Source organism: Aythya fuligula, chromosome 1 (assembly GCF_009819795.1).
Source record: "Aythya fuligula isolate bAytFul2 chromosome 1, bAytFul2.pri, whole genome shotgun sequence".
NCBI classification, from domain to species: domain Eukaryota; kingdom Metazoa; phylum Chordata; class Aves; order Anseriformes; family Anatidae; genus Aythya; species Aythya fuligula.
This window is the reverse complement of record NC_045559.1, coordinates 144,238,907-144,251,481: the sequence shown is the minus strand read 5'-3', so window position 1 is coordinate 144,251,481 and position 12,575 is coordinate 144,238,907. Positions and strand designations below refer to the sequence as shown.

Sequence of the window (12,575 nt, the reverse complement as noted above, 5' to 3'; positions counted from 1 at the left end):
ATGTTTGGCGGAGGAACAATCACAGTTCAATATTATTTTGCACAAAAATAATACTTTTTATAATTAAACTGAAATTCAACCGATCTAAAGACAAAAGTGTGATACCTTGCAGTAACATTTATATTCATTTGATAGGGAATATTGTTTATTCAAATAAAGAGAGTTGTAATAAAGCAGGAAATTAAAGAGAGAAATAGTACAGCATCTTATTTTTAATATGGGATTGTTTTGATCTTAGAAATACTGATGACATTTATAGAATGCTTAATTGTTGCAAAAAGAGACTGAAGGGCGTTGGTGATGTGATGACTGGTTAAAATTTAAATGCTTGTTGAATTATTTAAGTCTTAAATAACCACATTGTTTCTTAATGTGGTTTTGTTTTGTCTCATGGAAGATCTTGTGTTGCTAATAATGCAGCTTAATTGAAGCAGAGCAAGACAAAAAAAGGCAAACAAACCCACAACCTTGAATTCTTTCACCAGCTCACTGTAAATATGAAACTTACAGATTTTGTCATTATGTAACAGTAAGACAGATGTGTTGTTGATTGACAACAGCGTGTACATCTGTCTGAAGAATTTATTTCCTTTTCATTGCCTGCTCATACAAACATTTGGCTACTGATAATACAGGGTGAAGTATAAAAAATAGATTTGCTATTGGTGGTAGCAAAGCCAGAATTTGTAATGAAATGAAGTAAATGATGTGACCTAATTGTTAGCTCATTCTAATGAGCTTGTGAGGTTTGTTAGATTACTGTTAGATTAGTAAAAAAAAAAAAAAAAAAAAAAAAAAAAAACCTTTTTAAATATCCTGTTTCTTTAATGCTACCTTTGAGCAAGTTCTTCTGTGTGATAGGCATACAAAAATGCCCCTCTCTTCTAGAAATAAATAAAAAAGAATGTATTGCTTCTGTAGCTTATCAGATTTAAGGGATATGAGAGAAAATGGTCTGAATATTACTGCTAATTATTTTATATTTCTTTTTTAGGGAAAGAAAGAATTTCAAGTATCACTCTTTCAGACATTAGTGCTGCTTATGTTCAATGAAGGAGACGAATTCAGTTTTGAAGAGATTAAAATGGCCACTGGTATAGGTAAGAAGAACACTTTGTGATTCTTATATTTATTCACTGAGTGATTGCCAATTACAAATCTGTAGGTAAAGGCCTAATTTTAAGAAATTTGTCTTGATTATTAGGACAAACTTTGTAAGCCAACGGTATATCGATGCCAAAAAAAGATGAGCAAAATACACTGCTCATGCTTCCTGGTGTAGATAAAATGTTTCATAAAGTAGATGGTAAGAGTTGTGTAGCATATGGTACTACTAACAACCTGTCAGTTTCACAAAATACATTTTTGCAATTCTTACAATTCACGTTGTGATAAAGACTAGCTGTATGTACAGATTATTTTTGTTTAATCACACTTTCAAATATTATATCTTGACAATGATTGAAGAATGTTGTCATATTAGGGTGATTGCTAGGTTAAAGGTTAGACTAGATGGTCTTAGAGGTCTTTTTCCAACCTAAATACTTCTATAATTCTGTGAGTTTTTCAATTGAACGGTTCTGAGAGCTTGTCCTTCTCTTTTCTGTTACTGTTGCCAGAGTTCCCTTTTTACTATAGATCTGATTTGTTAAAAAGAGCAGTGTCCAGTAGCGAGTGTACATTATAGCTGTTCCTCTCTGCAGGTTGAACCTGAAGATAGAAAGAACAGGCAAAAAGAGAAAAGTTTCTTTTTAACCACTAGTGGGATCTATCTTCTCAGGGTTTTTTGTTTGGTGTTTTTTTGTTTTTGTTCTCTAATTTTTTACACTTTCTTGAAATAGTTACAGCCGTTGGCATTAAAAAGCATAACCCTTTCATCTCTTTATTCTTGGGAACTCTCTGCGTCAACCAGCAGGTCATACCCAGTAGCTTTCTGCATGCTGAACCTTGAGATCAACCCAATAAAACAATTGCTGAAAAAGTCCCTGAACACACCCAAGTACTAAAATACTGTAAATACATTTTATAAAATATTGCAAAAATGGGGTATCAAGAATCCCTATTGCCTGGCAGGTTGTTTCAGAAGGCAGCACAGCACAGCCTAGATACTCCAGCCTCTCAGCCTTGAATCTTCAGGTTGCTGAGTCACCTGTGCCATTAATGGTAAGGGAGCTGGAGAAAGCGTGCCATCATGAGTGATAAGCATCAGGATGGTCCAGAGACTCATTAGGTCAGAGTACAAGGCCTACGGAACAAACAGAAATTCATACAAGCCTGATCCAGATCCTGCATTCTCACCTTGTATTACTTTACCTCAGCGCTTGCATTATGGCTGCCTTACAGCAACAGATAAAATCTGCTGCGTGGAAATCCATGATGTCCCAGCACAATAGGAAGGATTTCAATAGACTCTTTTTAAGGCAGCTGGCTAGAATTGATGGATAGTTGGGAGCTGCCTTTGTTATGTCATCTCTGTTTCTCTCTCTTATGAGGCAATGGTGTAGGAAACCCTGAATGAGGACAGTTCATGGCTCGCAGGGCCCTTGAGACCAGGATACCTGAAGTAAAATAACTCTTCCAAATTCTACCCACACAAGGCATTCAGAGCTTCTCTAGAGAGGTCCCGTTCCCATTTAGCAGTCTCCCTTCTAAATGAGAGGAGTCTTGAAATGGTTTCAGAAGCAGGTCTCACTGCCTCCTGCTGCTTTGAGGGGAGCTCAGCATTTGCTGAGCAGTACCCTGATTGATTTTTGCCCAGCAGTGATAACCTGTGAAACTTGACCACAGCATGTTGTAAAAGCTGGAAGTTTTGAGAATTCAAGGACGAGCAATGCATGGAAAGGTACCTCAGTGCATGGAAGCTGCCTCTGCCTTAGGAATTCCCTGAGCCCTAAATGATTGGAGGCTCAGGGAGCAGTAGGATGAGGAGAGGAGCAGCAGCAAGGAAGCACAAAGCATTGCTGTGTTAGCTTCTCTCTGACGCTGCCCTGTGCACACCTGCTGGTGGCACTGTCAGAGACCAGACACTGGTCTGGATGGACCTTCTGATCCAGGACAACTGTTATGTTGTAAAGCAAGCGCTGACAGGGATGCTGAACCTCCCCGCTCTAAAGAATTGTGTCTAACCACTTCCTTTGCTTCGGTGTTTACATGTGCTAACTCTTTCTAGGGGGTGTTGGGAGCCTTGTGTAGTTGTTATTTGATTGATGTGTGTTTATGATGAGACCCATTACGAGGTGTTAACCAGCCTTTGCACATTGGTGGTTACGGCAGAAGAGTCCAGGGAGCTGCACCCAATGCACAGGACAGAATAAAGCACTGAGTTAAGTGTTAGTAAAGGGCTCAGGACAGATTAGTAAATCTGATGGTAAATTAGACTACTACCACTTGATAGTATTCACCCAGAGGCTCATGGCTAAGTGTATATTAGGGAAGAGCATGATTTGTGACACATAATTTCCCTTTCAGCTTCTTAGAGGGAGTCAGCAAGCATATGCACGGTAATTGTACACTTGGGTTTTAGAATGCTTTTTGGTAAGAGCTCATTACAAACTCTTAAATAAGTTTTCATGGCTTGAGAAGGGAATTCTTGTCACGGGTGAATGATTGATTAGAAGACAAAACAAGTAGACATGAATGGGTCACTTTCACAGTGGAAGGAAGCTCCTAATTGGGATCCCTGTGTTATTTTTCAATGTAGTCATTAATGAACTGAAAAAGATGCGACAGATTTGATGCTGATTCTTTAGGAAGGTCAAATCTGAAACTTTTAAACGTTACAAAAGGATCTCCAACTTGAACAATCAGGAGATCAGATGACAACCAGCGTTGCTGAATACGAACACATCTGTGGAGGGAGGAAATAACTAACTACACATGCAGAGATTAGCAGTCATATGTAACAGAGCCAGACATTTTGATCTACTCCATATAACATATAATGCAGCTGGTCTCAACTGAAACAGGGTTAGCTGTCTGAGATTAATGGCAGACCTTAAAGCTGTCATCCTCGAACTTCAGATCAACTCAGATTGTCAGCCCACAATTTCTTGCACATACATTGATTTTTAATCGAGAACATCATAAATGTAATCACAACCCATATTCTGCTTATTTAATATCTTCCCGTGGACCTCTTAGAATAAAGCCTCATGAATCACGTACTGGAATGAGGTGTAAATCATTTGCGATTTTCCAGCATTATAAAAATCAGTTTGGCAGCGTTGGTACTCTTTCTTCTCCTATTGGAACTCCTGAGAAAGCTGCTTCATGTTGGTTCCTCCTGTCTATCAGTCACGTCTTCCTGTCTCCTTTACAGACTTCAGCAGAAGATAGGGCCACTCAGATAAATATTTGGTTTACTTAGAGTCCTACTGAAGTTAACATAAAGAAATTAAAAGTTTGTATGGCAGAAACCAGTACTTGCCTATTGTATCTTTAAATTCCGTTCCCATCTAACATGAAATGCTTACACATTTCTGGGTGAGGAAGTCATATATTTTTCCTCATGCTAAGTAGAAAAGTGGCTTATGGACTATTACAACATCCTCACCCCCACCCCCAAAATCATGAAGATTTTTCCTCCTTTGTCCTCATCTGTATCAATTGGTCACACTTGGAACTGTAAGGTTTTTTTTAACAGCATCCTTACACAGGGGTTTGGGCCTGGGCATGTCTGTATTTACTAAAGGTGAAACACCTAAAAAGTTTGAAACAGCATGAAGTTTAGAGTTTGGTTTAGAGTTTGGGCTTTTTTTAGCAGTAATAGAACAGCTGGAGGTTTTTGTTTTGTTTTAAAAGAACTGGTCATCCTGTGTGAATGGGAAAGTTACAGTATTTTAGAAATAATAACTGTTAATCTTTTAGTCAGCTATTCTGTGCATTTCAGCACTGGATTGCAAAATCTTCAATTCTTAAGCTTTTCAGATCTGACACATTCGGTGATAAGTATATGTTGTCAATAAAAGTATTCTGGGAGACTCCAGAGGTTGTTGCAGTGCAAAATCTTGAGATGAGACTTCAAAACATTCTAGTAATTATATTTTAGACTTTGTTTTATCTACTTGTCCAAATGCTTTTAGCTTTAAATCTTAATGGATAAAACTTTCCTCACCCCCTTGTTTCCACTACTTTCTTGTGGGGAAGTTTGCAACTATAATAGCTGTCAGCTGTACCTTCTCGCAAAACATCTTCCTATCAACTTCTTTCCTCTTTCATTTGTTAGTTTATTATTTGTGTTTATAATTTCTGGTGCATGTTTAGAAAGAGTGTTGAAATCATAAAATGGCTGGCTTGAGTTTCCTGTCATCAGCGGATTTTTCTTTTGATTGCCAAACAAAACTACAACAACAAAACCAGGCTCACATTGCTGTGAATTTTTTTCTGATACTACTGTTGGATAGAAACTTTGCTGAGATGAGTCTGAGTCTGTATTGTTGACTTGTAGAGTTCTGTGCACACTCTCAGCATCTGCCTGTGAGATATGTGTGAGGCCAAGCTTGAAGGCTGTAAGTTGTTGCATAATTAGAACTTAGCTTGGAAGAAGATAACAAAAAAAAAAACAACAGTAACTTTTTAAATTGTATGGCTAGATTAATTGCATAAAACTTTTCATATTAACATTTTGTTCTGTTTTCTCTTGTACTTTGAACTTCTTCACAGAGGACAGTGAATTAAGAAGAACCTTGCAGTCTTTAGCTTGTGGGAAAGCGCGAGTATTGATTAAAAATCCAAAGGGCAAGGATGTAGAAGATGGAGACAAATTCATCTTTAATGGTGATTTCAAGCATAAGTTGTTTAGAATAAAGATCAATCAAATCCAGATGAAAGAAACAGTATGTATTTATTTTTGCATTCATTCTGGTTGACTGTTTACCCATGTCCCACACGGAGAGACAGAATCTCTGCATTTTTGGTAGTCAGGCTGGCTGACTGGAGGCAATAAAGATCCTAAATCTCACTGAAATCAAACCAATTCAGGTTCCTTCTTCCTGTGCCTGCACATCTAAATGCTGTTATGTTAAATTGATAGGAGCTTGCAGATGTATCAGTCCATGTTAAAAGCTTTCATGGTATGACCGGAGTGCTGGTACTATACTGAACTTGTTAATCAAATGTCACCTTCCTTTATTAGGAGGTGTTATTAAAAAGGCAGGGTTGTCCCTTCTTTTGTAGTGGATATATTTGTTTTACTTGAATCCCAATTCTTGCCACCAGCTGACGTGTTTTAATTAGCATCGAGTTGTTTCCTTTTGGTCTTTGTGTGTTAAAATAAAATTGTAAAAATTCCAATCAGTTGAGCATTTTTAATGCTGAAGACCTGATGTATTTGGACTGTCAAATTCTTCTGTGTTCTACAAATCTAAAGTGAGTTCTTATGGATTAGTTCAATTTATCAAATAGATTTAAAATAAGACATGATTTTTTCTTTACATTATCCTTAATGTTATATCTGGCTTCCTTTAGCAGTACTCTTCAGAATCACTTAGTTATGAGCATGTAGCGAGGTCTGCATCTGTCTCAGAGTTGGACAAGAATGAGTTTCCTTTCATTGGAAAGGTTAACTGCAGAAATATAATGGATAAAATAATAGTAATGAAAGGTAATTATTCATGGTGTTGTATTGTTCTTTAGGTCGAGGAACAGGTTAGCACAACTGAAAGAGTATTCCAAGACAGACAATACCAGATTGATGCTGCTATTGTACGAATAATGAAGATGAGAAAGACTCTCGGTCATAATCTTCTTGTTTCTGAATTGTATAATCAACTGAAATTTCCAGTGAAGGTAAGAGATTTTGTTTTTCAAACCATCCTAGGATTATCTAAAAATATGTCATATACTTTCCCATTCAGATTGTCTGTAAGAGTAAGAAATGTGCAGTATGCCTGAATCAAATTCAAAGGTTCAAGTACTAAAATGAGCATGTGAACAGAAAGCTAAAGGATCAGCAGGAAATTCTGTTTAGCTATTCACTGTAGTTCCTATTCCTACGTGGTCTTTAGCTGTCCTGTCTTTTGGTTTTGGTTGTGTGTGTGTGTTTGTTTTTTAAATAAAATATATTTGCCTTTGTATCATGAACTGTTTTACTAATCCCATCTTTTCTTGCAGCCTGGAGACTTGAAAAAGAGGATCGAGTCTCTCATTGACAGGGACTATATGGAGAGAGACAAAGACAACCCCAATCAGTACCACTATGTTGCATAATGGAGAGGAAATACTTTTATTTAAAAAAAAAATACAAATTAAAAAAAAAATCCAAATATATCTTCAGGACACCGAATACCTATGCTGTTCCAGACTTTATTTTTTAGCAGATTTCAGGTTGATGTATATTATTCAACCAGCTGCATGCACTGCTGTGGACAAGAAGCAAAATGATATGGTAACTGATCATCCTTGTCAAGACTCCTTACTAATTTTAAATGTCGCATTTTTATTTCCTTTAGTTATTTGTTTGTTCTTTTGGGTTCTTCTCGATTTATTTTTACAGATTTGCTTAAAATTGTCATCGAAGTTGGTTGGAAAGGTAAAATCACCTGTGTAAGAAATGCTTCTGTGATGGATGCAAGTCTGGTTTTTTTCATTTCTGTGTTCCTGACTGCATCCGTAAAGACCCTATATGCTGCATTCTTTAGCTACAGTGACAACTTGGGTAACTTTTTAAAAACCCTTAATTGATGAACATTTATGTACAAACAGTGTTGTTGAAATACACTGAATTTTTGAAATTCTGCACCGTGAAAACTCTCGACCTTGTGTTCATTTAGTTTTCTTTCAAATGAGTATGAACTTCAGTCTGGTTTGGATAAATCAGGTTTTGAAGTGAGATCCTTTATGTGCCAAGAGGACAACTGCGTTCGTGTGTGTAGTGAATTGTTGGGTTATTTAGCGAAAATATGGATTGTTATTTTATTACTACTTCTGCTGGGTTGGGTGGCAAGGATTAGATTTGAGTCAGAGGCCCTACCTCATTTTAGGGCAACTGGTTTTTATCACTGTTGATGTACTTGCCGTAACATTTAGTTTTGCCTTTAAAATCACAGGGAAACTACTGTACAGCGTGCTCCACTTTAAGAATCGAGAACTTTTTTAAAAAAACAGACTTTTATGGTCTTGATGTTGTGAAAGCATAGTTTTTTGTCTTGAAAGACTAAGGATTTTGTGAGTACTTTGTTACATATTGTATATATGTAAGTTGATTTGAACTAAAGGAGGAAAGACACTGTAGATCTGTTAGATAATTGTAACTATAAAGAAGATACCTTTTGTGGTAATACTTACAAGATGCTGTTTATTTTCGGGATTTGCATACTGGTGTGTTTCACTCTGAAAAAGAGCTACCAAAGGAGTTTTGATCGTGGCGAAAATGAGAAATTATAACAGCAATATTTTCTGAGAGATACCTTGCTAAGTTTATGTAACATGGATTTTGTGCATCAGTTGAAATGCCACCATGTCTTCTTAAAGTAAACATTGCAAAAAGTTGACATCTCGCAGATTTACATGAAGTCCTTGTTCTGTCACCTGGTGTCATTAATTGTATTGCATTCTTCTGAATTATTTTTGTTCCCTTTGTGTTTAGAAACTAAAAACATCTAGTTTATTGTATTTAAAGCATATTTAATGTTGTAATTTAATGTACTTATTTTAATATTTGAATCCAGTTAATTCAAATAAAATCTTTGATGCATATTAAATTCCTTAGCCTTGGTGAGAATGTGGCCCTTAATTTACGCAGTACGTTCTTTAGCGTTAATTATGACTTGCCTTGTAACTGATCTTCCAGGCATGCGAAAGCCAGTCAGCTCCATCTTTCAGGGCTTTTAAAACAAAAAGGAAGGTGCTCTTCACAGAAATGTGCTGGGCAGAGGCTTTGTCCGCATGGAAACTTGGCCGTGGTAAACAGTAACTGATACCAAGCAACGAACGTGTGCTGCACTTCCTGGTCCAATAGTTTTAAACAATATGTTAAGAGCAGCGGTGCTATTCGGAAGATGATGGACTGATTCTGCCTTGCAAAGTGATGTTAATTGATTAAAAGTGCTGAGATCTGCAATTCTTCCTAATTGCCATTGCCTAGAACTCCTTGGCCAAATTACTCTGGTATAGCAATTAAAAATGGGTTGTTCCAGGAGCAGCAGAAATAATGATGGCTGTCTTTCTGTGATATATGCTGGTTGGCCCTGGCTGGAGGCTCCCCATAAATAACCTCAAGAAGCAGTACTGCAGAATACTGCTAACAGCCAACCATCAGCATTGGTTTTACTCTCCATGATCCATTTGCCAATCTCCCCCATGCTCCCTCACCTCCCCCCCAAAAATGGTCTGAAAGTGGCTTCAGCGATTCAAAAGCTATGGGAGGGACTGAGAGGCTGTGTGCTCATGGCTCTTGTTCTCAGGCCCTCGTTTTCTGTTCAGCTGCCTCAAATTTCTCCTGGAATCTTGTGCGTGCTGAACAAACAGAAAAGCAGTTGGCTCATTAGTCAGCATGGTAATCGCTGTTTCATGGTGAAATAGCTGCTTTTGGTTGGTTTTTGATTGCTGGTGATAGAATTTGGCTGAGCACCCTGTCTCCACCAGCTTTTAGTTGATAGTGGCTGTTGGGTTCATTATGTCCCACGTGTGTATTTGTGCCCACAGGGATGACGTTGCTCAAAATTTCTTCCTGGAAGATCACCTAGTGATGAAGCCAGGCTGCAGCAAAGCAACAGATTTCCCTTGCAGTGCATCTACACTCAGTAGGAAATGCCTTGAAAGCCTGAATCTTGGTGATTCAGCATCCTTGGAATAAATTCAGTAGCAATTCCCTTGTATGGAAGGACAAAAAAAAATCAGGAGTCTGGGATGCAAGTGAGGGGTATCTGAGTCTTAACCAAAACCTTCTAGTTTGAGTTTAACTTCAACCTTTAGTTTAACTTATCCAGACATATCTTACATCTATTTAAAGAACAATTTTCCATCCCAAGGTTTTCTGAGGGGAAAATGAGTACAAGAATGCTGGTTGATGGCTGACAGTTGTAGGTCCTTCCTGAGTCTGGCAATTAAAGCTTTCCTTACCAGGCACTAACTGCCTTCCTCCTGCCCATTCCTTGTGTTGGGTTGTCTCCATTCTGTATTTTAGTTCCCCCCCTAATACTTTGTCTGGATCTGGGTTCATTATCTAACTTCTTCGGTTTGCTCCGGCTTTCTTTCTGCCTTTGGTGTTAACTCCATTGAAGCTCCATTCTGAGCTGAAGATTTTGGTGTTCCTTCCCCTGAAACACAAAATGCAGAGGAGCACAAGGCCACACACACACACCTGGATCTGGAAATCCAGCCTGGCGGTGAATCCCTTTGTGCTGTGTGTCTCTGAAAAGAAATCATAACCCTTCCAGCAACTTCAGTGTATCATCTTGTTACGCATGTAGACCTACTTGTATCTGTTTGATCTTTGGTGCTAGGGAGAATGGACTCTGTACTACGAACTTGGTTATCTATTCCTAGGTGAATCTCTTTGGAAGGAAAATAACCCTGTGCAGCCTGATAATAGGCAGCAAAAAGCTACAGGGAAAAAAAAGGAGTCGTGTTTCATGGAAATCCTTTCCTGGTGAAAATTCTCAGCCTGTACTCTGCCTTCTCTGCTCATATTCCGCCTGAACTGTGCACGCCAGGCTGTACTCACCCGTCTCTCAGATCCTGTCAGCATTTCCCCGTGCTCTTTGCTGTAGGCAGCCACCCTGCATCCGTGGCTCGCCAGAAACACACCGTGCTGGATGCAGAACTGCTTGCACGCTGGTCAGCAGCTCACACAACGCGTGACCGCTGTTCCCTCGGTGACAGCACTGAGATCTCTGGGCTCTGTCTGTATACCGGCTTTTAGACAAGCCCTGATTTTGTGTTTGCTTGTACCTTACCCTGCTACCAAGCTTGCCTGATGCTGGCCAACAAGTAATTGAGCAGCGAGGCTGATGGCAATATTTGCGTAAGATGTGTTTCGTCAGGGAAATTCTCAATTCCTCAATGCCTACCCCATTTTTTTCAGCAGAGAAGAAGGCCACTGAATAGCGAGCTTAAGCGTGCCATCGGGCCTCCCTCTTTGTTGTGTTCTGGCAGGCTCTGAGTAGCCCACAGGCTTTCCTCCACTCTCAGCGCAGGTTCCAAAAGCAGCGATCAAAAAACCGGAACAAGCCGTGTCCCACCTCCACTCCTCTGCAAATGACTCATTCAAAGCACTTGACCAGAGCTGTTCCTTAACGTCCTTTTTAAAGGCTAACTTCTGCTTTTGGCAACTCATGGTGGGGATAAAGGTTACTCCAAGAGCTGCAGGAAAAAGCAAGTGAAAAATGAAGTGTTTCTGCCTTTAAAAAGGCACTGAAAAAAACGCGTTATAAAGAAAGTGTTTATAGCAGCATCGTTGGAAGAGAAAGGCAGATCTCCAAGGCACACTTAAGAGCTGATAACCCTCTCTAGGATGTTTTGTGGAAATAGGAAGTGTAAGTGAAACGAGACAAACATCGGGGAAAGGTCATCTGGTTTAGAACAACCGCACCTGACTTCAGCAGCTGGTAGTAGCTACGTTGCATTTCCAATCTGTCCTACATAAAAATGCACAGAGGCAGCTTGGGAGTGGAAAGGGTTCCGTCTCTGACCTGACTAACCTGGAGTAGGTTGTAATGAGGAGAAAGCAGCAGCCCGCAGCTATTGGCACTTTCTAATAGAAATAGTAAAATAAATACTTCAAAGGTTTCAGTTGGAGAAACTGTATCCTTAACAGCTTAGATAAGAGAGAGCATTGGATTGCATTGAATTACAAAGCGATCAAATGGCTGGGCTCTGTGTTGCTGTACTACACTGACTTCTGACAATGTCAATAGAAAAAACACCACTTTTTTTTTTTTTTTCCCCAAAAAATAAGGTGTGGGATTTCTTAAAATTCCTGTTTATAAAGCTATCAGGCAATGTCAGAAGCTATGTGAAAACACAAATAATTTTGCATGTATGACAAGTCATACAGGGACAACTCATTAGTGGTCCCTGTTTTGGGCTGGAACAGATACATGGGTTGTCTGTCTACATGGGCAGAGAGAGATGCATCACTTCAGACATAACAAATTATTAATTTCCACTGAGTTTATACGGCTGTGACTGGATTTATTCTATGTGAGATGACTGTACCCACCTTAGATGGCCTTTAAACTCAGTGGCAAGAAGCATTCTGGAGGCCATACAAAGCTTAGGTGCGTTTTGTCGCAGGCCAAAGCTGTTTCTCACCCAGCTCTACCACCTGCCCTTTAACACAGGGATCCCAGGGCTGCACACCTCACCTGAGCACCACAGTTAATACCTGGAGGTGGCAAGGCTGCTTGGGCCTGACATTATTCACATTGTGTGAGGGCAGAGATAAGACACAGGGCAGCTTGCAGAAAGCCCTCAAAACAGGATCACAGGATGGCAGAGGCTGTCAGGGCCCTCTGGAGGCCACCAGGCCCCAGCCCTGCCCCAGCAGGGCCACCCAGCGCAGGCTGCCCAGGCCCATCTCCAGGCGGCTTTGGAAGGCCTCGAAGGAGGAGACCCCACAGCCTCTCTGGGCAGCC

General features: G+C 39.5%; 1 protein-coding gene across 1 annotated transcript in view; it reads left to right on the top strand.

The window, feature by feature from the left end:
• CUL4A (cullin 4A) overlaps positions 1 to 8,589 on the top strand; it is a 36,342-nt gene extending 27,753 nt beyond the window's left edge. The window contains exons 17-20 of the mRNA XM_032192729.1: positions 995 to 1,100; positions 5,662 to 5,834; positions 6,634 to 6,786; positions 7,111 to 8,589. Coding sequence (XP_032048620.1) covers positions 995 to 1,100; positions 5,662 to 5,834; positions 6,634 to 6,786; positions 7,111 to 7,206 — 528 coding nt within the window. The 3' untranslated portion in view covers positions 7,207 to 8,589. The remainder of the gene's footprint in view (positions 1 to 994; positions 1,101 to 5,661; positions 5,835 to 6,633; positions 6,787 to 7,110) is intronic.
• Positions 8,590 to 12,575: the final 3,986 nt, after the last annotated feature.